Source organism: Cavia porcellus, unplaced genomic scaffold (genome assembly GCF_034190915.1).
Source record: "Cavia porcellus strain 051 isolate PalLab524CR breed Dunkin Hartley unplaced genomic scaffold, mCavPor4.1 scaffold_1, whole genome shotgun sequence".
NCBI lineage: Eukaryota > Metazoa > Chordata > Mammalia > Rodentia > Caviidae > Cavia > Cavia porcellus.
In genome coordinates, this window is record NW_026947484.1 from 154041020 (window position 1) to 154065950 (window position 24931).

At 36.5% G+C, this 24931-nt stretch overlaps 1 protein-coding gene across 3 annotated transcripts in view; it reads left to right on the forward strand.

Annotated features, from left to right (window-relative positions):
• Pigk (phosphatidylinositol glycan anchor biosynthesis class K) overlaps positions 1–24931 on the forward strand; it is an 88934-nt gene that overhangs the window by 26310 nt on the left and 37693 nt on the right. For all 3 annotated transcript variants that reach the window (XM_023561278.2, XM_003478811.5, XM_063258080.1), the window contains 6 exons: positions 6656–6791; positions 8711–8822; positions 11502–11598; positions 13974–14091; positions 14265–14375; positions 18842–19014. In XM_023561278.2, coding sequence (XP_023417046.1) covers positions 6656–6791; positions 8711–8822; positions 11502–11598; positions 13974–14091; positions 14265–14375; positions 18842–19014 — 747 coding nt within the window. The remainder of the gene's footprint in view (positions 1–6655; positions 6792–8710; positions 8823–11501; positions 11599–13973; positions 14092–14264; positions 14376–18841; positions 19015–24931) is intronic.

The window sequence follows — 24931 nt, forward strand, 5'->3', positions numbered from 1 at the left end:
GGAGGGAGGACACAGTACAGGAGGGAGTGGGGGAGCAGAGAACAGCACCAGTTCGGAGATCTGCGCCAGCTCAGCTCGAGGTGAGTGCGGGAAACAGTCCTCCCAAGGGAGTGGGTGCTTGGCTGGGTGACATTTTGGAGTTGGACAGGGTAAGCCCAGAACCAGAACTGCAGTGGCTTCAGTCAGCCACTCCTAGCACAGAGCAGATTGGTGACAATTGCTTGGACTGAGTCCTGCCCCTGGACAAGGTCTCCCTGAAGCTCTCCCTAACCAGCCCTTCCACATGGCACAGACTAACATGGTAAAGACTCCCAGTGGTTGTCCAGCTCAAAAGGAAGGGGCCAGGCTGCCCTGCCCCTACTTGTACTTTAGTGGCCATCAGCAGACTGAGGAGGGCAGCAATCCCTAGCCAGCACACTTAAGAATAATTGTAGGCAATACAGGAAGTGCCAGGGACCACCACTAGCCATTTACCTGGAAGAAACCAGAAACATGCCAAGAGGAGAAAACAGAAGGAACAAAAGGAAGTCTCCAGCCTCCAACCCAAACAGTACTGGCCCAAGAGAGGTAAACACAGAAGAGATAGGAGGTTGCACACCTGCGGTTTTGGAAAAAGCAGCATCTGACATGAAGAATTATCTTTGTGACATTATAAACTTGTGAGGAGTTAAGCACTAGAAGACAGGAAAAAAGAGATGGACAATTTGTCTATACCAGTGATGGCAAAACTTTTAGAGACGAGTCCCCAAACTGCAACCCCAAAACCAACTTATTTACTGCAAAATAACATTGCAATTAAAACTGGATACTGAGGTTTTAGTTTAGAAAAAAAATCTACATTAATATCTTTTGTCCTAAAAGAATAACAAGTAATGTGCATGTCATAGGTTTACCACCACTGGTCTATACCATACTGATTTTAACTAAGAGAAAAGGGAAGAGAGTGGGAGGGATATCTATGCTACTTGCCCCTTCCTGCATTGTAGGAAAAGTAGTCAATACTGGGGGGAGTATTTGAAATGGAAATGAAACAGCAAAGACTTAAAATGTGGACAGTCATTGCAAATGAACGGGAGTGAGAATGTGGGCTTGATGGCGGAGAGGTTCTATTGAGAAAAGAGCTAGCCAGGGATCGAGTATAGCTCTTATGCCCTTCTACAGAAAAGTTATGCGCTTTGGGGAATTGATTGGGGACTGTCTAGGATACTATCCTGTGTTTCTCTCTGAAGTTCAGCTCTCTTTAATTTTATATTTAAGGGGTCACTGAAAAATTTCCATTATACCTTCCTATACTTTTAGCAGAAATTATATGCTCTAGTGCTCTTCTTTGACTTGATTGTTTGCTAAGGTCTGTAAATAGTTCTATTTAGGTCCATTTTATTCTAGTGAAGTACCATAAATACTGAAAGAGATAATGGGTTCATGTATTTAATCATCCTAGTCAATTAAACTGTCAGTACAAAACAAACCACATATTAAATCTTTTAAAATTCCAGTTCACATAGTTCTAGGGTACTACAGAGTTGTTAAGAGGAAATGTTCATGTTAAACAAATCTGGGATTAATCCAGACTCAATTACCACTAGCTGTGGGACCAATTTCTGTGGGCCTCTGTTTCATAACCTGTAAAATGGAATGATAATAGATACACCATAGGAATAATGTATAATGCATGAAATATGCTTGCTTATTAATACAGTGCTTTAGATATATTAAGTACTTATTCATGTTAGCTACTATTATACTAAATCACACAGGACTTTAAATGTGTGAGCTGGCTAGCTACTCACATGTAAATTGGCAGTATGATGATGTGTTTACCTGTCTGCAGTGTAGCTTTTTTGAGTTTTTGTTTGTAATAATATGAAGATGAAGTACCTGGCATTATAGACTCTAGAAATGCTGATTGTGTGGCATTTGGCAAGTTGAACGTAACTGAGAATATCTTGATGTCCTAGCATCTGTCATCAGCAGATTTACTGAGAATAGTTTCGCAGTGGGCTGGTGATGGAGTGGGGGCTGTCATTAATTTGGAGGTATTTTAGGATGTGGAAGAAGAAAAGCCTAAAAGTAAAATATTTTGGTATCAGGCTACTGATTAGCAGCTGATCTGCTGCATTTTCTTGGTCCAGCAGTCATTACATTGCTGCAGTAGATGGTAGTGTACTAAATAATTTGTGTCAATGGGTAAAAGAAACAACATCTGTGAGGCAGAGACCGAGGGCGAGGTTTAAGAGGGCGTCAAAGATTCCCGTGACCCTCATTTTCTGCTGCTTTAATTTTAGCTGCTCTTCTGGTGGGGGTTGATGGTATTACTGAAGATAAGCCTAGTAATCCTAGCTCCGTGGCTAAAGATGTTCTAGGTAGTGTTATCTTATGAGGAGCATCCCTAAAGAATATAGTGCGACTTTTAGGGAAGCAGTTTAAAATATTGTTACTAATATAATAATTTGAATTTCATTTGGTGAAAAATTTTAGTACTACCAGTCCATTATAAATAAAAATCTACAGTTTTTGAAATTTCATACTTTAATGGTCTAGGATAGTGAAAAATTATTTATCTATTGGAGATGTATTTTTTACCCATCATTTACTATTTCAGGTTGGGTTAAGGAAGGGTTTTAGGGGCGCAGGTGAAGAAAGGCGTCACCTCCACAATGCGAAGTTTAGCTGGAAACGCAGCGCTTAGCAGACATGATAGTGGGGAAGCATTTTAGTGCATATTATCCTTTCCATGAATATTTTTGTCTAAGGGGGTTTCTTTTTCTTTCTTTTTTCTTTTTTGAGAAGTTTTAAATTTTATTTTTCATAAAGTAAAATTGATTTAGATAGTTTTTAAAAATTTGTATAGACATGGTGAGGCTGTTCATTTTAGATCAGATGTCAACAAGTGGTAAAGGACGGTCTTAGTAGTTTTTTGTTTTTATCCAAAAGAAAAAGTTATTCTTCATGCATATTTACCAAACTTTTAAGGTAATAAATACATATGACTTGTAAAGAAGTAGATAAATATGTATCTTTACAGTTTTTTAGTGATTTAAAAATGTAGAAATTATTCATATAAATAACTATTCTGTAACCAAACTTGCCATATAATTTGAGTGCTCATTTTTTCTTTTTCTTTTGGCCATATTATGTATGGTTTGGTGTGTGAATTAGGTTTTTCAGGGGCTTGAAAAGAATAAAGTGTGAATTGAGTCATCACATATGCTAGAATAAACTTGCCAGACTGTAAGAATATCATAATTTTATGTGAATCAGTTATATTTTGGGGATTGTTTTAATTTTAATAACACATATAAAAATTTGTTACTCTAACTTATAGAAATATTCATTTGTCTTCAAATTAAATGTTTTATCTTGACTCCAACAGTGATAGAGTTGATATCCATTAAGTATGATGCTAACCTGATAATAAAGTAAAAAAAAAAACAGACATGTTAAAGAGTCGGCACGTAAGACCTAACTGGCATACAGGCATGTTTCTTGTGAGATCCGGTTGTTGTGAATAGTAAACAGGCTGAAAATTATGAAGTGTTGCATACTTTTATGAACTGGTATTTCCTGTATCATCAAATTATATTTGCAGTGTAAATGTTAACACAGAAAAAAAGTAAATGTGGAACCAGACCTACTCTTCTATTAGACATAATGGTAGTCATTTTTTTTTAAACAAAGTAACACTTTTTCAAATGGGATAAATGTTTTTATGTTATTGCTGGTTTGTTAGCATTTAATTTATAATTTTATCTTGATTCCATAGTTTTATAAGAACCATAAACTTAAGTAGTTTACTTATGTGTGTGTACTTAAGTAGCATTATACAAGATATTTAACACTTGAATTAGTTATTTTTTTTTCTCCAGGAAAAAAAATGACTTTTTTAAGTTAGTAGAAACAGTGAATTAGAATATGTGGTTGGAATTCTAAATCTTTAAAATCCATTCTGTTTCCTGACTTGTTTCTCATTTATGTACCTTATTATAAATAAAATGATTTCTAGGATATATTATGTTCAATCAAGATAGTACTGATACTAAGGCTTAAAATTATCTCTAGGAAAAATATCAATTGAATTTATGATTTTTAAGTTGAAATTATTACTTCCTTATGATTGTTACTGACATTGTATGTAAATTAGGTAATCATTTTTATCAAATGAAATTAACCTGAAACAAAAAACGTAGCCTAGTGGGAGACTCATCCATATTTGACAGTTGTATGTTAGTTCAGTTTTACATGATTTATAATAACAGTATGCATCAGTGATCTTCAGTTATAAAAATGAGAAGGTATGTTTCCCATTTTAAGAGGAATAACGTTCAGCCTTCCGTGAGTATGAATCAGCTGAAGATCTGATATTTGAATGTGGCAGGACTGGAACACTTTCAAAGTAGAAATCTAGCCAATTTTTAAGAAAAATCACAATGCTTCAGCTTTGAACTTTAATGTATTTGAAACATATGCAGCAGAACATTTTCTTCTTACTATCTTCTGCCAAACTAATTATGTATACCACATTTATTTTTCCCTTATGCTTAGGAAATCTAAATGTATGGTAGAATAATTTCCTGATTCATAGTAGGATCAAAATGAGAGATTTTGAAATTTTCTCTTAAAATTACATGCAAAAATGAAAATATTCCATTCATTTAAAATTATTTATTGAAAATTATTTATTAAAATTATTTATTATGCTAGACTTACTAACTGAAGAACAGGACAGATAAAGCACTGTCCTCTGAGAATCTATATTCTAATAGAATGCTGGGGGAGATGAGGAAATTATAGATTCATAAATGTCCTATGGGAAATAAAACATAATGAGAAAGAGGACCTTACCTGAGATTGGAATGATTTGCACATTTGTTTAGAGGGAAGTCTGAATTTCATCCATGGTCCCAAGGTGGGAAGCTTTTGGCGTGTTTCTGGCACAGAAAGGCAGTGTGGAAGGAACCATAGTCAGTGCGAGCACCGGGGCTAAGAGGCAAAGGTTAAATGAGTCTGCGAGTTTCCAGGGTACTCTAATTATATTGGGAGTCCTGGGAGAGCTTTAAATGGGCAAGTCTTGACATGTGTAGGGGCGATCACTCTCACGCTGTCAGGAGATAGAACTGAGAGTGGGTAGGTGGAACTGGGAAGCCAGCAGGGAGCTGTCCCAGCAACTAACCCTCAGCTGAGATGATGGCCAGGGCCAGGAGGAGGAGGAGTGGGCTGGCGAGGGGTGATCCGAGTGCACTGCGCGCTGCTCCATGTGTGGTGGGTGCTACGTCTCCGTACTGAAAGTTTAATTATAACAACACAGAATTTCAAAACAAGATAATAGAGTAACAATGGTTAATACACTGCGTATTGTTATCTTTAACTTACTCAGAGTACAAGATATAGGCATTGAATTGTCCAAGCAATATTAGCACAGACCTTCCTTTTCAATGAAATAAGAGAAATGAGTAGTGTAACTATCTTCACTATCATATATAATACTTTATTACATTGTATATTACATATAATATATATAATCTATAACACTATTACATACATATATATGTAATAGAGTATATATATGTATATTTTTCTTTTCCTTCTCTTCACCTTCCCCCATGCAGTTTTTTTTCCTGTTGAACAGTTTCTTCCCATTTCACAATATCAGTTGTACATTTTGAATCTTATTTATTTGTTCAGCTTCTCACACTAGGGAGACAGTAGGACATTTACACATGCAGGTTTGATGTATTTCACTCCTGAGTATGTTTTTGAGTTGCATCCATTTACCTGTAAAAGTCTCCAGTTTATTCTTCTTCGTGGCTGGGAAGTACTCCATTATATGGAAAGACCACATCCTTTTTTATGTGTTTCTCGGTTGGTGGGTATTTGGATTGTTGGATCTAGCTATTGTAACTTGTGCTGCTATAAACCTGAGTACACATGTATCACTGTTGCAAGATGTTTTTAATTCTTCTGGGAAGATACTTAGAAGGAGAATAGTTGGATCAAATGGGACTTCTAGTCCTGGTTTTTTGAGGAATCTCCACACTGATTTCCACAGTGGTGGCACCAGTCTACATTCCCACCGGCAATAGAGAAGGGGTCCTTTTTTTCCCCACAGCCCCTTCAACATTTTTTATTGGTTGATGAAAGTTAAATTCTTTACAAGTTTTGAGAATGTCACATTCTACTTGAAAATAAAAAAAATTGGGGAAGCTGGTGCATCTTCTTTGGCTTATTGTTTGCCATATGGCACACGATAAACTTTGTTAGGGGAAAAAATTAAGCTAATTATTTAGAGTTATGTAGCTAGGTTTATGCCAGATTGCTGTTTTTCTCTGCTTTAAAATTTATACTACTTAAGAATATGAAAAAATAATTTAGATATGTAGCTGAAAAAAATAAAAGAGGGTATTAGAAGAGGGGATGAAGAGGGCAATTGAGATGTGTTTTGTACATGTTCTAATCCCTACAGTGAGCAAGATCATTATGTACTGCAGACATGTACTCATAAAAGAAAAAAAAATAAGTGAAGTTCATGTGGTTGAAAATACACTTATTTTTAATGAGGAAAACTATAAACATAGTTGCTAAATGATAGCAATAAAACCTATGAGTTTAACTTTTTATTTCATTTAAAGAGCTGTTTGCTGGTTTTCCCCACCCCTAGCCACATTGTCCTGATGCTTGCGGACGATATGGCCTGCAATCCTCGGAATCCCAAACCAGCAACCGTGTTTAGCCACAAGAATATGGAGCTAAACGTGTACGGCGATGACGTAGAAGTGGATTATAGAAGCTATGAGGTAAATTGGTTAATCTAGCACCATTTTGAAGTGTTACTTTTCAGCTTTAAGACACTGGAAGAATACAGTGGTTTCATTCTTTTTAATTTAGCATCTAGTTGTCACTGAGCCTTGATGTAATTTGTCCCTGGAGTTTATATTACAAAATAATAGGTGAGTAAAACTATTATGGCAAGAACATTTCTTATATGTATCCAAGATAGAAAAACCTTAATGTTGGTTTCTCTCTTCTAGCTTTATAGGGAGGTTTCATAGATCCATTCTCTTTTTTTTGTGTTTGGAGACAGGGTTTTGCTATGCAGTTCAGGCTGGCATTGGGCTCACTTTGTAGCCCAAACTGGTCTCAGATTTGCCACAATCCGCCTGCTTCAGCCTCCCAAGTGCTGGGATTATGGGAGTGTGCCACCATGCCCGGCATGAATCCATTTTTTTACAGGAAATATATTATTTGTTTTTCATATTTGATCTAAAATTTTGAGTTTAGTATTTTTAGAAAACATTAATTATGGCAAAATTATAATGAGTAACATAAAATCCATATTTTTGCTACTTTCAGTGTTTTTCTGCATATATAACTATGTAACAGTAAACATTTAAATTAAAAATGCCATTATGTTAAATTTTCTTCCGGAACTTCTTTTTAAAAGTAATAGATTATGACTGTATTTAAAATGTGAATTTTTCCTAGATAATACTTCCCTTTTTACTAGGCTACCAGAAGTGAGGCACAATATCTTCTGAGTTTCCAGACCTATGTTTGGAGTATTTTGAAAAGCACATCTATATCAGCTGCTCTGGTAGCCTATGCCTATAGTCCCAGCGCCCTGGGAAGCTGAGGCAGGAGGATTTCAACTTTGAACTCAACTGTGCACTTTAATCTCACAACAAAAAATAGTACTGGGGCTGAATGCCTTGCTTTCAATCTCCAGTATTACAAAACCAAATCAAACCAAACCCTGTTTTCCTAAGGTGTAAGATCCTTGAGGATGTGGCCTACATCTCTGTTCACTTGTACCTGGCAAGTGCCTGCAGCCTGCACTCAGTGTTTGGCAAATACCTCAGTATCACTCAGAGTGTGACTTTTAGCTGTTTAGTCTTTAAAATGTAGATCAAAAACTTCCCTTCCTTATTAGCCAGTAAGAAGCCCTGATAAAATAGCTTATATTTGCTGTCCTGTGGTCAGAGTGTAAGTCAAGCAATTTATACAAGTGGACATGCTCATTGTCACACCCAGGAGCTCAGAAGTCCAGGAGGTAAGCTGGGTGGAAAAGCTTGATGGGTATAATATATGACTTAGCTGTTATCTTTAAATTTGCATTTTATGCTCTTTAAGTAAAAATAAATTTTCCTTCACAGAATCTTGGAATGCTAGATATTTGGTTTTAGGTGTTATCAATTTTGTACATATTAAAGATATTCCTAACACAATCTAAGCAACAAAATGCATTAAGCAATTAAAGGTACATAATTTGGGGGACTTGTTTATGGAATTATTCTTTTTCATAACTAATCTGTACTTGACTCGGTAGTTCTACATGTTACCTGCCATAATGTAGCTGAATTTATTTACTAACTTTGAGATTTTGTGTCTTCCCAAAAAATTGCCTGTTAATACAGATTAATAATTTATAAACTTTTAGGTAATTTTCAAAGGCAATACTTTGCATACTTTATAAAGTTTCAAATGTATAATTGACTTTTTTTTCTCTAAGGTAGTTTTTATTTAGTTTTTAACAATTTTTAATAGAAACTTTTTTGGTGATATATATTTTAATGGATGTACTTTAATTAGGTTTTGGTTCTTTGGTGTTTTATTTTCAGTATGGTTAGTAATACATAGAGAAAGAAGGAATGTTTTTGAAAGTGAAAAATAATTTTTAGATTTCTTCAGGTTTTAGTTCTGTTTTTCCTTTTTTCAGGTGACGGTGGAGAATTTTTTACGAGTGTTAACTGGGAGGATCCCGCCTAGTACTCCGAGGTCAAAACGTCTTCTTTCGGATGATAGAAGCAATATTCTTATTTATATGACAGGTAATTTCAGAATTTAGAGATGTACTTAAATATAATGAAAGTTTTTTGGAAAGAAATTCCATGGAAAGAATTGCTTTTTTTGGTTAACATAGTTTGTCATGTAATTCTGTATTCTTATAATACAAAATGGCTTGAAATGATATTTGAAAATGATACAAGTTGAGCATTCCTAAACTGTAAAATCTAAAACCAGAATATTCCAAAATCTGAAATGTTTTGAACACCAGCATTTTGTCAGAAGTGGAAAATTCTACACTTGACCTCATGTGACAGTGGTCAGAAAGCAGGCAGACTTAAGAGTTTATTTATGTTACATGCAGGTGTGTGTCTGAAGTATACATGAACTGTAAATAGTGTGTTTGACTTGGCCCCCAGATACCTCATGATGTAGACACAAATATTTCAACATCTTGAAAAAGTCTGAAATCCAAGACATATTTGGTCCCGGGCATTTTGAATAGGAATACCCAACCTTGTAATATTTTGTGATCCCTATTTTCTTGTCTCTCTGCTTTTGGCTACTGCCTTGGTAATGTTTACTAACCTTTTACCTAGCGTCCTGCTGTAGCATCTCTGTCTCCAGTTTTGTTCTACTGTTAGTTACCTTACCAAAGTGTTTAATAGAAATTACACATCTGTCTGTCTTCTATTTAAAACTTTGTAATGATTTCCCTTTGATTGAGCCTTGAATTTTTGTGTGCATAAGGATTAATTGATTGTAAATACTTAAACCTTGCCCCAAAATTCTTAACTCAGATTTGGTTCTGGGTGAGGCTCATGAAATTGCATTGTAAACCTGCTCCGCAGATGTGGGATGTGGTAGTTTTTTTGTTGAGTGCCTCGTAATATAATTTAGTTATATACTATTCATAGTATATGTTATGATTTAGTTATAGTAGTATTTATTTAACTTTAGTCTCAGTTCTTATACCTTTTCCTATTCTGAACACTTGACTGTTTTGTCCTCAAACATTTGTTTAAAACTTTGCTTTTGTTTATGATGCCCTGTTACTCTGCTCTGCCTACCTCACCCCTTATTTTTAGTCTTGGTTCAGGAATCAGTTCCTTCAGTGATTTCCTTTGGATGTGTAAGGTGACCTGTGCCTCCAGTTACCTGGGACAGTCCTGGTTTACTTCTATTGCTGGGATAGTTAGTTACTAATAGCTCCTCTTTTTCCCTGAGAAGCATCTTGGTATGAGTTACACATTTATAATTGCTCTCCCAAAGGCACTTCTAATCTTCGCCTGTTCTATGTTCACATATTCTTAGTTTCTAACATATTATTTAACTTTAATTACTTTCTTGCTTGGGTAGCCATTGCTTACACTCTATGTTGAATTCCAAGACATCATCAATTGTTTTTCATTTTTTATCACTAGTATCTCTCTATTTATATAATTCTGAACATAGATCAAATGATCAGATTTTTTAGGGGGCTTTCCAGTCAACTGATAATTTTTAGATGTCACGTGACAAGACAGTAACCTCTACTGAGTGCTTTGTCATGTGCTTGTTTACAGCTTCATAAGATCTCTGTAAATTTTATAAATTAATAAAGTTAACAGGAAAATTTTCCTTTTTTCTTATCTGAAAATTGAAAGACAATTTCTTGCTTTGGAGCAAAGAAAATGAAGTACAGCTTTGTAGCTCAGTGTAAGTTGATATAATAAAGGATTTACTCCTTTCTTTTTCTGATTCTCTTGGTACTCTTTCAAGAATAACTTCAAGCTTAGTATACATCCCTGCAGTATCCTAGACTGCTCTGTGTATTAACTCATTTCATCCTACAGCAGCTTGGTGATTTAGGTGCTGATATCCAAGGCTGACAAACATGCTTGTGTGGATGCATGGTGCAACACTGAGTTGCAGTTAAGTGGAAGCTGAAATCTCCTTTGTGTTGCTCTGGATGAAAACAGGTGCCTGCTACAGGGCTGCCTCTAATGGGAGGGAGGCATATTTCCCCCTCTTAGTGGTCATAGTCACTTACCACCTGTGATGTCACAGTGTCCTGCATGCATCCAGAGAAGACTCTAGTTTTTTCCTACCTTTTTGTTGCCCAATAGAAGATGCTTTTTAAAAATGTGTGCAAAGGAGCTATATAAGCAGGCTAGTGATGGGCTTGCTGATATGTTTCTCTTTTTATGGCTAAGGAAACTCAGGGATAGGTTAACTGATTTCCCTAAAGTGGCATAGTCATTAAGTCACACAACTAATGTTTGAGTCCACACAAACTAGTTCTTTGGTGCATACCAAATACACGTTACAGACTTCTGGCTCACTCTCACAGGCTTGTTCTGTTGTAGCAAAAGTGTCGGTTTTAAGGTAAGAACTGCAGTGTACACTGGGAATAGCACTAGCATGTCATGGGACTAGCTTGTGTCTTTAGCTCTTTTCTCACTAAAAAATATTTGGATGGTATTTGATGGGACTCATAAAAGAGTATAAATGTGGACTTCTGGGATGAATGATAGAAAGACAAGATATAGCCACTGTTTTTTACACAGTCTGCCATTCTCTTTTGAGTGCATATGGCAGAAAATTAATTGTGTGTTTTCACAGTATATACTTTAGAGTATAAAACAAAAATGCTGTTAAAATATCGCAATGAATAAGTTATATATCTGGATGTATGGAATTTGCATTTCAAAAATGCATCTACTTGATTTGTTTTTTACAAGGACATGGTGGAAATGGTTTCTTGAAATTTCAAGATTCTGAAGAAATTACCAACATAGAACTTGCAGATGCTTTTGAACAGATGTGGCAGAAAAGACGGTAACTAACTAGTGACTGCTTTTTATAAGATAGATTAATACTTAAATTTTCAATGATAGATCCATAGTTCTTATTTTATAAAATTTTAACTTAATTTAACTCTTTCTTTCCACTTTTTAAATTTATTTTTTTTCCATTGTGGTGTTTTTTTTTTTTTAAAGAAGAATTTAGAGCTATTATACAGTACAAAAAAGTTGAAGTTTTAAAATCACATCTCTTTTTATTTAACGTCTTTTTCAGAGGGAACTAGAGTCTTTTCCAGCAGGTTCCCAACCAGATTATTCATGGAGATTCTAAACATGAGATTGTTTTCAGCTTGTACCGACTCTTCTTACTTTTTAAGCATGTTTTCCATGTCCCAGTGTGACAGTAGTATAATATTAATTCATAAAAATTGTTGAAATTAAGATCATTATTAGAATTTGTGACTTCACTCACGTTATGGATACTTCGTTAGCAATCCTTAGTAAAGACCTCTTAAGGTGCAGTTGTCTTATTTGTTACTTGAGGTAGCAGAGTTGCTTTATCTTGACTACCAGTCGTCAACATTATGGGTTTCCTTCTCTGCATATGGCGCACAGCGCAATGTGGTGTTTTCTCTGCCTGCAAAGTGTTTACAGTCTAGTGAAAGAGAGAAATGTGTACACAGCTGTGTCACAAAATAAATAATTGCCTGTGTTGAAAGATAAGTGTGAGCAGATACAGCAGTGCTGAGGAAGCTGAACACTGGTTATGTCTTATCTGTAGCTCACATTATGGAATGCATGTTAGTGCAGCTCTGTTTTACGGGTATTACCTGATTTACTATTAATAGCAACTCTGAGGCAGCTATCATTGTTCTCATTTTCACAGAGAGGCAAAGCAAGGCACAGAGAGTTCAAGTTCACTTGCCAAACTACAGAGCTACTACTAGTGCCGCAGCTGGGACTGCCGCCGGAGTGGTCAGAGCTTTACTGTACTGCCCCTCATAACTTCAGATATTTCTGGTCTTTAGGGCCCTCCACGATTTTGTCTCAAAACCAGTGTGTCATTGGTTGTGCCTTCTATCGTTTCTGGTTACTGTGGTTCAGAATTCTGTGCTTCCTTCTCTAGGAGCAGCATTGACTGTCCCTGGGCCCAGTGTCTAAGGAAAGGCCCTAGAACACCTGTGTCCTTCCTACCTTTACCTTCACAGCCGCCAGCATATTGTAAAACAGAGATCTGCTGATGTTATTCTTCTACTAAAATCTGAATTCAAACACTGAAATATTTTGGAGACTTCCTTAAAGTTATATGGATAAGATCCAGGCTTCATATGGAGCTTTACAAATTGGCCCTGTCCCACTTTTGAGAGTTTCTCTTTGGCCCCTAAATTTACTCCAAGCCTGGCTGCAGCCAACTATTCCCTTTTCCAAGGTTTTATACTTCTTCACAGCTGGTGTTTTTCCTCTGACGGAATGGATCTTCCTTTCCCTGGTGGATAAAATGGTGCTCACCTGTCGTCCACGTGGGGCTCCTCCTCTCCCTGACCTGCTTTCCTTTGCTTTCCCTCCACTCCTTTCCCAGCTCCCTGAGAGCGCTCTGATTGTGTGAAGCCGTGAGCTGTAGGAGGGCAGGGCTGACTGTATTCCCAGCCTGGTGTCAGGCACACTGTTAACGCTCAGCATCTATCTGTAATAGCATAGTATCACATTCCAGTCCAGTTACCTGTTTATCTTTCAGTTTTTGGTTACATTTTAAATCCTTTGAATGTGGTGGCCAAGTATGATACAGTAGTTTACATAGGTCTTTGCCTCCTTGTGAATCTAGTTCAGTTTCTAGAATTGTTTGTGTGTCAAATAAGTGGTTGCTGAATTGAATATTTGTTTATTTCCATATAACACAGATGTAGGGGAGAACGAAGTTTGGCATAGCTAGTTTGTGACAGTACCACCATTCCCTGCTGGGTTGATTTCTTGGATTGTGCCTTTAACTTTTCTTTTTCTTATACTGGGGATTGAACACAGTCCTCCCAGCTGCTTCTTACCCTCCTTCCTCTCTCCCTTCCTCCCTTCTTTCCTCTCCCCTCCCTTCTCCCATCCCTCTCTCCCTCTCTTTTATTCTTTCTCTCTCTGGCTTTCTAATATCTCACTAAATTGCTAAGTCACCCAGGCTGGGCTCAAAGTTGTGATCCTCTTGCCTCAGCCTCCTAGAGTGCTGGCATTATGTATTGTGTGCCACCGAGCCCAGTTGATTTAACTTTCCTAATGCCAAATTTCTACTGAGAATTCTACTGAAGACTCTCCAAATGTGCAGCTAATGAAATGGCTAAGATAGGACTGAAACATCTAATGGAAGTATTGTAGAGTTGATCAGGAGCATGATTCCTATCAAAGGTGTTTTCACTTTTCTTACAGCTACAATGAGCTACTGTTCATTATTGACACTTGCCAAGGAGCATCCATGTATGAGCGGTTTTATTCTCCTAACATAATGGCTCTGGCCAGTAGCCAAGTGGGAGAAGATTCCCTCTCGGTAGGTGCATCTTCTCCATCTGTAAATGCAATGTTTTGGCATGTGTAGCTATCTGAAAAATCACTCTGTATGCTTTATCAGTATATACTTGTTTAACAGAGAAGGAAACTTTATTTTAAGCCTTTGCTTTAGTGATACCATTAAATATATACTTTTTCTTCTTCTTTTCATAGCATCAACCTGATCCTGCAATTGGAGTCCATCTTATGGATAGATACACATTTTATGTCTTGGAGTTTTTAGAGGAAATTAATCCAGCCAGCCAAACTAATATGAATGACCTTGTAAGTAGTCATTTCATTTGATTTTATAACTCATAGGTATGCTAACCTTAATGTGATTATGTGAAGTCTATATTTCTTGGACTTTTGTGTGTACTATTTCGTATGTTGAATTGTGGCCTGTGGGGAACCACTCAGACTGCTTCAAAGCTCAAAGCTTCTAAGGTCGCCTGAGAATGTGACCCTGTTTGTCTAGCACAGGCGCACAGTGGGATACAGTTATGTAACAGTACAGGTTGTAGCACTTTATACGGGTGTAAATATGAGATAGTGTCCTGTATAAGAATTATGCAATAAAGACCCAGGGGCTCTTGCTCTTGCACTCTTGGGCTCTCTGTTCTGCTCCCTGCTGCCTGCTATTATGGTGGTGTCTTGCACATGTGTGTTATTAACTTTGGGACCTTACTCTCGAAAATCTCCCTTAGGCCGCCCTGAGTGGGCCAAGACTGCCCTTGAAACTGTTTTGTTTCGCTTTTATATTGCTTCTCTCCTTATTACAAAAGATCAAAAGCTTTAGTTTGGTTCACTTGCTTTTCCAGAGGTAGCTTTCTGTTTTCACTCATTTGTTGCTGCTCGTTTCCCTATCAGATTCACCTTTTAAATTCACTTTTTTTCCCCAGGGATCAGACTAGATTGTATTTCCTCCAGGAACTCTCCCTAGGTTCTTCCCTGATGGACCTTATTTTATCTTATCAGAGCTTTCACTGAACTTTATGTCTCTGGTAACATTTACGAGTCTATCATCTTACTGACCTTATTAATTGAGTGGAAATCTTCTTTAATGGGACATTCCTGGAATGGGCAACCTTATCTTACATATTTTTAAGTGCCCTATTATGTTAAATACAGTCTTTTGAAATGGTTGGTTAAATTTGGTTCAGTCTTTTTTCCTGATTTGTCTGTAATCCTGATTTTTCTGTTTCCCTCTTTTAATCATATCACCATTGAAGCTGCATTATGCAAAGCTTGAAACAATAATTCTGGACTGGATAATTAATATATGTCAATGACTTTCACTCTTTTCTATTAACTTACACTTTGTCCATTTGTTCACAAACATTTCTTGAGTGTTTGGTAAGTGCGAATCACTTGCCTTGTAAAGAGGCAGGTACTGTCCCTGCATTATGGTCCTAGGAGTGAAGGGGAGACTGAGTAGACAGGACTGCCTCAGCCTCTGGGCTTCAGTCCAGTAGTTCTGCATTGATCTCTTTAACTGTACAGGAACCTTTCAGGTAAGTTTTCTTTTATTAAAGAGATTCTCTTCCAAAATTTTGAAAGCTACAGTTAGTTATAGGCTGTCAAACTTGACAGAATACTTACTAACTTTAAAGATAATATATTTTGATGCTTCAATCTTGATATAAATTTACTTCAAACTTGTGATATAATATTCAGTTAAAACGTGATAATACTATTTTATAAAAATTTTAGTCTCTTCATTTCCAATTTTAAAAGTTTACTTTCATTTTGGATTTTACAGATTATATAATACATGACATGTCATCTCAAGAGCTTAAAATGTATACATTGTGTATTTTAATGTTTGATGGATTAAAAATACTTCTTCCATTTAAATTATATGGCAAAGACTAAGGAAACTTTTTTTTATTATTCACAGTTTTACTGTTCAGTTTTTAATAAACATTTCTCACGAATATTCATCTTGCCCTCCTGCTTCCATTTTAAAACTTCAATTTTGACTATTTTAATCTTAGTCATTAAAAATGATCTATTTTAATGATATGAGACATTTATAGGACATTTATACACTAGTTTATTTTCTATGGGATTATATGCACATATTAAAATTAGCTAATGACTTTATTCAGAATATTAGATGTTTTCGAAGCAGTAAAGTTAGAACACCTGGCAATTAGCCCCTTAAAAATGTATAATGTTAAGCCAGGCATGGTGGCACACACCTGTAACCCCCGCATTTTGGGAGGCTGAGGCAGGAGTATGGAAAGTTTGAGCCCAGCTTGGGTACTCAATGAGATCCTATCTCCAGTGACAGAGTAAAGAAGGGGTTGGGGACATAGCTTAGTGCAAAGGCCTTGGGTTCAGTCCACACACACAAAAAGAAAAATGTGTGGTGTCTCTGGGTAAAATTTGAAGAGTGCATTTATAAATTGTCACCTGTTATAGAAATCTCTGGGCGTTCAGGTGAAGTTCTTTTCTCTGTAGTGTATGCCTGTTGTCATGTGCCTTTATGATACTTTAGTGTTTTGCGTAATTATTTATATTTGTGATATTCCCTCAGGAATGTGCTTCTTATATGGGGGTGGGGAGGCTGTGCTCTCTGCACCTTACTGCCCTCAGAGCCTAAGGACATGATCTGGCGGAGGCTCCTTGAATATTTACCCAAGGAACAAAGGCGCGTGATGTCAACACACGCTTGTTTGTCTCCTTTAAATACAGTGCTGCTAGTGATTAAAGTGATTAAATTTTTTTGTAGAACAGGTACGTTTTCAGATTTGAGTGAAAAAGTGTAGCACTCACTAGCGAAACAGATACCTACAGAGGCACAGAAGTTAGGTGACTAGGAGGTCCGTGTGTTTAGCCGGAAACATACAGCTTGGTTAGTGTGGAGATTGAGTGAGAGAGAGAGGATTATTGAAAACAGAGATCTGGGATCTGTGGGCCACCTCGGTAGAAACGCGGTCCTTGAAAGAAGGAATGACTTCAAACTAAGCGGATGGTGTTTGTGTTTGCAACAAAGACAGTGAGATAGTGTTAGCCACGTTTATTGCTATACGTTTTCTGACTTTTTTCGCTGGTACCTAATGAAGCGCATCCAGTCGCTCGTAAAGGAATGCGTGGAGAGGCTTTCGGTGTACCAGGACTCTGATCTGATCCCTGCTTATTTTATGTTTCGTTTTGCTGCTGCAGTCTACCATCTGTTGGTGTCCTTTCTGTTTGGCATTTCATGGTTTTGAGCCTTCCTCCTGCCTCGCTTTTTTTCTCCCCCTTTTTCTTTGCACCTTGATTTCTGCTCTCTTCTCTGTACTCCCTTGTGCACAATGTTTTCTTGAACAGAAGGCAAAGGTCGCTCGCTGGCTGTGTGATGTGAGGCAAGCTATTTAAACTCTTCGGACCTGAGTTTGAAGAAAGGATAGAAAGCGTGATCCTGGGAGTCTCTGGCAGGCTTCCTAGGGCATCTGGAGAGCTGCACTCCACTGCATTTTGGGGGTGCCGTGTGTGCTTCCTGCGCCTGCGCTCCACCACCTCGCAGCTATGGGGGGCCTTCCGCCTGACCCTCCGGGGAGGCCAGTGTCTATTCTGTAGCCCATGCTACAGAAAATAAGGCTGTTTACCCCTTTCAGCTGCTTGTTTATTAGAAATGTTATTTTCTTTTCTTTCTTTTTTTTTTTTTTTTTGTCTTTTTCCTTTTTATCGGTACCGGGGATTGAACTCACGACTGCCTGCTCACAAGGCAGGCGCTTATGCCACTGAGCTAAATCCCCAGCCCCTAGAAATGTTATTTTCCATCCATAAATCCTGCTTTTCTTTAAAAAAAAAAAAATCGCCAAAGTCCTCTGCTGTCTTTTTTCTCAGTGTTAAACTTCAAGCTTACCTTTTCAGGTGCAGAGCCTGCCATCCTTTTTTCTACCACGTTATGTTCGCTCATCTCTAACTGGACTTAGGGTCCTCCGAGGAACGGGGCCATGTCTTGTTGATCTTACACCAGCGTTGTTAGGTAGCGGTGTGCGCTGCGTGTACCAGCACCCTGTGCTTTTCAGGGTGGTCACTTACTGATGAGAAATACCAGGGTTAAGATTAACACAGAAATTATGATGACATTTTTATAAGTGGTGAAGTCATATTTTTCACACTATGTTTAGGAGTACTGGAGTGGAGATGTCTTTTTTTTTTTTTTTTTTTTTTTGGTGGATAATGTAGGAGAGCTGGTTGGCTCGTGAAAGGTACATCATTTCACAGCTAGAGCAGGGGCCCATGTGGTGGGGACTCTGTTTCCCCTTCCCGCAGTCCAAAAAAGCTCCGTTCGACTCTGACATATCTGGCTACCTTGTCATTTGAATTTTAAGTTTGAATCAAGCGTTGTGTTTAATAAACGTTTGGAAACTACTGCAGTAGAGTACCATACTGAGAAGGATACTGGGAACAGAAAAGCGATTCTGTTGTCACGTTGAGTGTGAGTTCTCCGTAGATTGAAGGGTTTATCCTTTGTAGTAAATGATTCAAGGAAGTGAATTTTCTCCCACTTTGGCCAGCTTTCCCTTTATCACTGTTGTCATGTCTGTATAGTTTTCTTAGGATGTCAAATATTACAGTGGGAATGAAACTTTAACCTGTAGAACTAGTAACCAGAGCTTTTAAAATATGTTACAGTCTACTACATGGTCATTGGATTTAGTAAGTTATACGTGCACGTATTCATCTGTGCATTTATTTGTTGTTTTTCTTAAAAATTTATTTTCTGCTTTTTATTTGTTTTTCTTTTTTTTCAGTTTCAAGTGTGTCCCAAGAGTCTCTGTGTGTCTACCCCTGGGCATCGCACTGATCTTTTTAAGAGGGATCCTAAAAATGTCCTGATAACTGATTTCTTTGGAAGTGTGCGGAAGGTGGAAATTACAACAGAGACTATGAGTTTGCAGCAGGATTCAGAAATCATGGAAAGCAGGTATTTGCCTTAAGTTGTTATTTGAATAAAATATTAAAGTCTCACAATTGTTAGATTTTTATGAAACATTATATTAACAGGTAAAAGTTAGTGTTGGTAAGTAGTTTAACATTTTTACTCTGTTTTCATTTTACATAGTCTCTCTGCTTTTCAGATTTATGGACAAGCTATAAATATTAGTGAGAAGCTAGGATCCAGATAGAGTTACGTTAGCATCCCACAGTACAATGCTGGTAGCAGTGCTCTTGATACTTGCAAAGAAGGCCTAAAGCTTTGCCTGTAACCTGTGATCAGAGGGTCATACTTTTCTGTTGGGGCCCTTGGTAATGCATCAGGGAAAGGCAGAAGAGAGTAAAGCCAGGTTCTCCCTGCTAGAGGATGGATTGTTACATATGAGTAGTGAGTGTGCACACGTTTGAAAGAATTAGAAAAATCTGTGTAAGTTTTAGAACCATACACAGTGCTCTGTTTCTTCCCCTGTAATTGTTTTAAAGGAAGTATACGTTATTAGCATTTATAAAGTCTCAAGTTGATAACCACTTTCTTGAAATCTACAGCAGTGTATTTTATTGACTATCAACTTTGTTATTTAGTATCATTTAATGCCATTGGGAACTCATATCCAGAGAACTTTCCTGGATTACCCAATGCAACACACAAAGTTTTCAGTTTTGAAAATTTCAGGTATTTCTAGCTGAACTTCTGACTGGTAGATATGAATTTAAAAAAAAAAACATAAAATCTTTATGAAGATTTAAAATGATTTCTGTTCTGAATATTAAAAGACTTAGTTTTTTCTTTTCATTATTTCTGTTGTGATTGAAGAATTTAATGTCCCCTCCCCCAGTTTCTTTGACTGTTGGCTTAAAAAGAGTTTTAAAATAGCAATTAAAATGTTATGGTGATTTTTAAAAAATTTCTTGTTTAAATAGCAACTTTCAAATTGTCTTTAAAAAATAGCTAGGCCATACTTTAATACTTACAGTTAGCTTCATGTCTTTTACCAAATTCATTTTACAATTTCTCTTAAACTTAAGCCTATAAATGGTAATATTTACCTTCTCTTAACCATCTAAGCATTGAATTTTCTTTATAGGCAAGGACCATTTTTATACTTATATGCCTATTTTTCATTCTATCAACATACAGTATAAAATATGTAACAACTGAATAACAGAAATGATTTCTAAGTTTTGTTATGTCTTCTAGAAGAATGGAATTTTGCTTTCAGTTCCTTCTGTACATTAGTTTGAAAGCAAAAATTAGCTGAAGATTGTCTTAATTTACCTTGGAGGAGAAAATTATTTTCAGTTGAAAAGCCGGCTACCAAGTAGCATTGCATTGGAGCACCCCCTAGTGTTTGTAAGATTTTGTTTTGGAAGCTGTAGCTGCATGGTGGGGTGAGCCTGGTGTGGTGGCCTGCACCTGCCATCCCACCTACTTCTTCGAATGTTCAGGCAGGAGGTTCACGTGAACCCAGGAGTTAGGAGCCAGCCTGGGCAGTGTGGTCAGGCTCCCACCTGTTTAAAAAGGTTATTGGTATACTTTATTCAATGTAATTTATGAGAACAAAGTTCCCAATGGACTCCAGGATTTTTTTTAGATGCCACAAATATTATCTCAATGTTTGTGGTACTATTTTCATGCAAATATGAACTATAATTGAAAGTTGATTGAGAGAAAAGTATGTTCACCAAAGATTAGATAGTGTGCATAGCAAAACCCCCCATATTTTATTAACAGAATGATAGACTAGAATGTATTTGTGTATGTTTTTTATACCTTAGGTCAAAATATCAATACAGGGTTATTAAATTTGATAGTTTTGTTTCAAAAATATTACTTTCTATATATTAAGGAAATAATGCAATGCCTTAATTCCAATTGGTCTTAAACTATTTTATGTAGTGGTCTAGTGTATACTGCTAATCAGATCTGGTGGAGAACTTTGGTACATAAAACTGAACGGAGTAGCTGTATGATGCAAGACTGGCTTTTGTATGTTTTTGGAAACGTGGTATGTTAAGCAAGATAGAGCTATAGTGCTACAGTGAGTGTGGGAGGGCAGTTACCTTTCTGACACACTCGTTCCACTTGCCTTGGACATTTAATCCAGAAATGAGATTGCTGCTTAACTAGGTGGTTCTGTGTTTAAGATTTTTGAGGACCCTCTGTACTGTTTTCTGTAATGGTGGTGCTAATTCATAATCCCACCTTTGCTGTTACAAGCATTTCCTATTCTCCAATACTTGTTATCTTTTATCTTTTTGAAAGTAGTCATTCTGACAGTAATACTTCATTGTGGTTTTAATTGCATTTCCCTGATGATTATGATGTTGAGCATTTTTCCACATACCTGTTGACCATTTATGTGTCATTTCTGGAGAAGTGTCTACTCAGATCCTTTACTTGTTTTTAATTGGGTTATATTTTTACTGTTGTGTGATTTGAATTCCTTAGGTATTTTGGATTTTAACTTTGTCTCAGATTTGTGGTTTGCAAATATTTCTTTCCATTCTGTGGTTATCTTTTCACTCTGTTGTTTCCTTTGTTGTGCAAAAGGTTTTTAGTTTGATGTAACCCTCAGAATCTGATTTTGCTTTTGTTGCCTGTACTCTCCTGGTGGTAGCCAAGAAATCACTCCTGAGACTTTTATTTTGGTACTGGGAATGCAACTCACAACCTTGCGTTTGCCAGGCAGGTGCTTAGGCCACTGAGCTAAATCCCTGGCCCCGTTCTTGAGATTTTTGTCAAGATTTTTCCCTGTTTTCTTCTAGTCAGTGGGTAGATTTAGGTTTTACCCATGATCTCTTTCAAGTTGATTTTTGTATCTGAAGTGAAGCTAGAGTTCAGTTTCATTCTAAATGGGATATCCAATTTCTCCACTACCACTTATTGAAGAGTGTCTTTCTCCAATGTATTCTTGGCACATTTTTGTTGAAAATCACTTACGCATTGTAGATGTGTGGGTAGTAATTTTGAGATATCTGATCTTTTGCACTGGTCTGCATGTTTCTGCCAGAATTGTGCTATTTTGATGACTGTAGCTTGGTAGTAGTATATTTTGAAGTCGGACAGTGTAATGTAGCTTCATTCTTTTGCTTTAGATTGCCTCGGTTATTTGGAGTCTTTTGTGGTTCTATACAATTCTTAGGATTGATTTTCTATTCCTGTGAAAAATGTTATAATTCATAATGATTTCCTTGGATCTGTGAATTGCTTGGGTAGTACAGACATCTTAATATTCTCTAAACCCGCGAACCTAGGGTGTTTTTCCATCTGAAAATGTATTGTTCAGTTCTGTCATCAATATTTTATGGTTTTCATTGTACAGATTTTTCACTGTTTTGGTTAAATTTATTCCTATTTTATTTATTTTTGATTCTGTTGTAAGTGGGATTGTTTTCTTGAGTTCTTCAGACAATTCATTGATAGTGTTCTGAAGATTTATATCTCTTCTGTTTATTATATAGCAAAATGATCTTGTTCATTCCTTATTCTAAATTGCACAAAAGGCTTTGTGACTAATCTAGTTGAGTCAAAGCTCAGGCATCTTTGAGCCAGATGGGCAAAGGTAAAGAATACGTAATAAAATTATAGCTGTTTGGGACCTACTCCATGTGGATGAGGTGAGCCCCAAAAAGTGACTGGGGATGTACCTTGACATATGTTTGCTTCAGTGTCCTTAAATTCACATGACAAGCCTATGGAGCAGGTGCGATTTCTCCATGTTAGATGAAAAAGGTTAAAAAAATCTATCTAAAGACATGTATCTAATAAATGGTGGGGCCAATACACAAGTCCAGGAAGAATGGACACACACACACACGCACACACACACACACTCTTTTACTTCATATTTACTCTGAATTGTTGGCTTACTTTCTTTTAAAAGTAATCATTTCTCATATCACACAAGCAATATCTTAACTTTTATGGAATTTATTTTTTGTGTTTTTATGTTTTCTTTATAAATATCTACTTGTATTGCACTAAAGTAAAAGAACCAAAAAATAATTCTAGTATCTCTCTGTTCCACTAAACTAAGCCTTAATATTCTAAATAGTTTAAAAATTTACTTAATGTGTATTATTGAAGTATTACAGCATAATAATCAAAAAGGAAGACCATTGGAATCAGCTCCTGAATTTAGATCTGCCATTTACCAGCTGTAAAACCTTGGCAAACTACTTAAACTCTTTTATTCTGCTTCCATGTTCATAAAATGGGAATAATAACTCTACCTTATGTAAGCTTGAAGAGAATTAATTTGTGCTTTGTTTATAAAACACTTAATTTTGGGCTGTAAATATTGTTACATGGTAAGTGTTCAGCATTACTGAGGAAGCTAATCACATGTACTGGTAAAAACTAATGCTGGAATTTTATTTGTACTACATTTTAGCCATCTGCTTACATCATCTATTCTGCTTTTATTAATATTAACAAGTTGTTTCATCTTGGGAGGACTTTTCATTTGCAGAAACATTAGAAAGAATTGGGAAACTGTATTGTACCAAAAGATGGCAGCAGCAGTATGTGTTTGTGCGTGTACAAGAATCTCCTCTTTCAGTGCTGGAGACTGAGGCTGAGTGTGTCTTCAAGTAGATCATAAGATGTGTTTTTTCAGATCACTGACAAGAAAAGACTTTTGATATTGAGTTATCAGTTTAAGAAATGGTGATAAGAATTTGTGTGTGCAGTCATTTTGCTGTAAGAAACTGAATACATAAGTAGATCTATAGAATAGTTTCAAAATATCTTTCTAATGTATATATTAGTTTGCATGTTATTAAATATTTTGTCAAGAAATTGAAGACTCACAAGAAAAATATAAGATATGTAGGTGACAAATGTTTGTTAACTAGTAAAATAGTTTAATCTGTATTTCTAATCTAATGGGAAAAAGTAAGTCCAATTACTAGAAGACTGACCTATGAGGTCCTTACCTCTTAGGTAAAGCAAGAGACAGAACTCACATTAATAGTATAAATCTGTGATTCCATTTTAGAAATTGCCATTATTTTGAAATCGTGGTGCGATGTTTTACTTGGTTTTTAAGTAGGCCAGGTATTACCACATTGCCAGTTAGTGGCTATAGGGAGCTTGATTAGCATTTGTATTAGAACCTGTCACACACAGCCTGTCTGACAGGAGTTCCTGTTCACCTGGTCCTCTTGTGCTTACCTGTGCAGCTGGTTGTTTAAAGACTTCTGGGGGCAAGGAACATGGCTCAGTGGTGGCAAAGCCCTGGTCTAGCCCGTGCCATGATGTGGGTTTGAGCCCCTCCCCCACAAAAGCCCCAAAGTGAAACAACTTTGTTTCAGGACTCTGCTTCCCTCTCTGTTTTTATCTTACTAATAATTCTCTTATAGATTTTAATTCATTACTGTAGTTTATTGGAATGCACATTTTGACATTATAACACTCATGTTCAACTACTCATGTTCTTAAAAAAAACCTAGACTTTATCTGTCTTTTCTTTTTTCTCTTTAAAATTAAAAAAAAAAAAAACCAGGAGAATTAAGAAGCAAACAATCAAAAACACAATAACAACAAAAGCAAAATAACAACAACAGAAACAATAGCGGTATAGGATTTCAAAGCAAGACGATAGGAATTTAACAGTGGTTGTTATACCCCATAATGTTATCTTCAACGTAGTTGCTCAGGTTAGTTATGGCATTAGTGTGGGAGGAAAGTGAACCTGGCAACAGGACCCTGAGATTGTCAGTTACAGCCCTTAATCTTATGGAAAAACTGGCACTGTCGGCGGTTAATAACTAAATTGAAATTTCATGATACACTTTGCAAAATAAAGTCAAAATACAACTAAGAACTAAAATTAGTCATTTGTTGAGATTTTTATTAAATGGATAGTGTTGTTTAAAGCACATTTTTGTATAAATGTGATAGG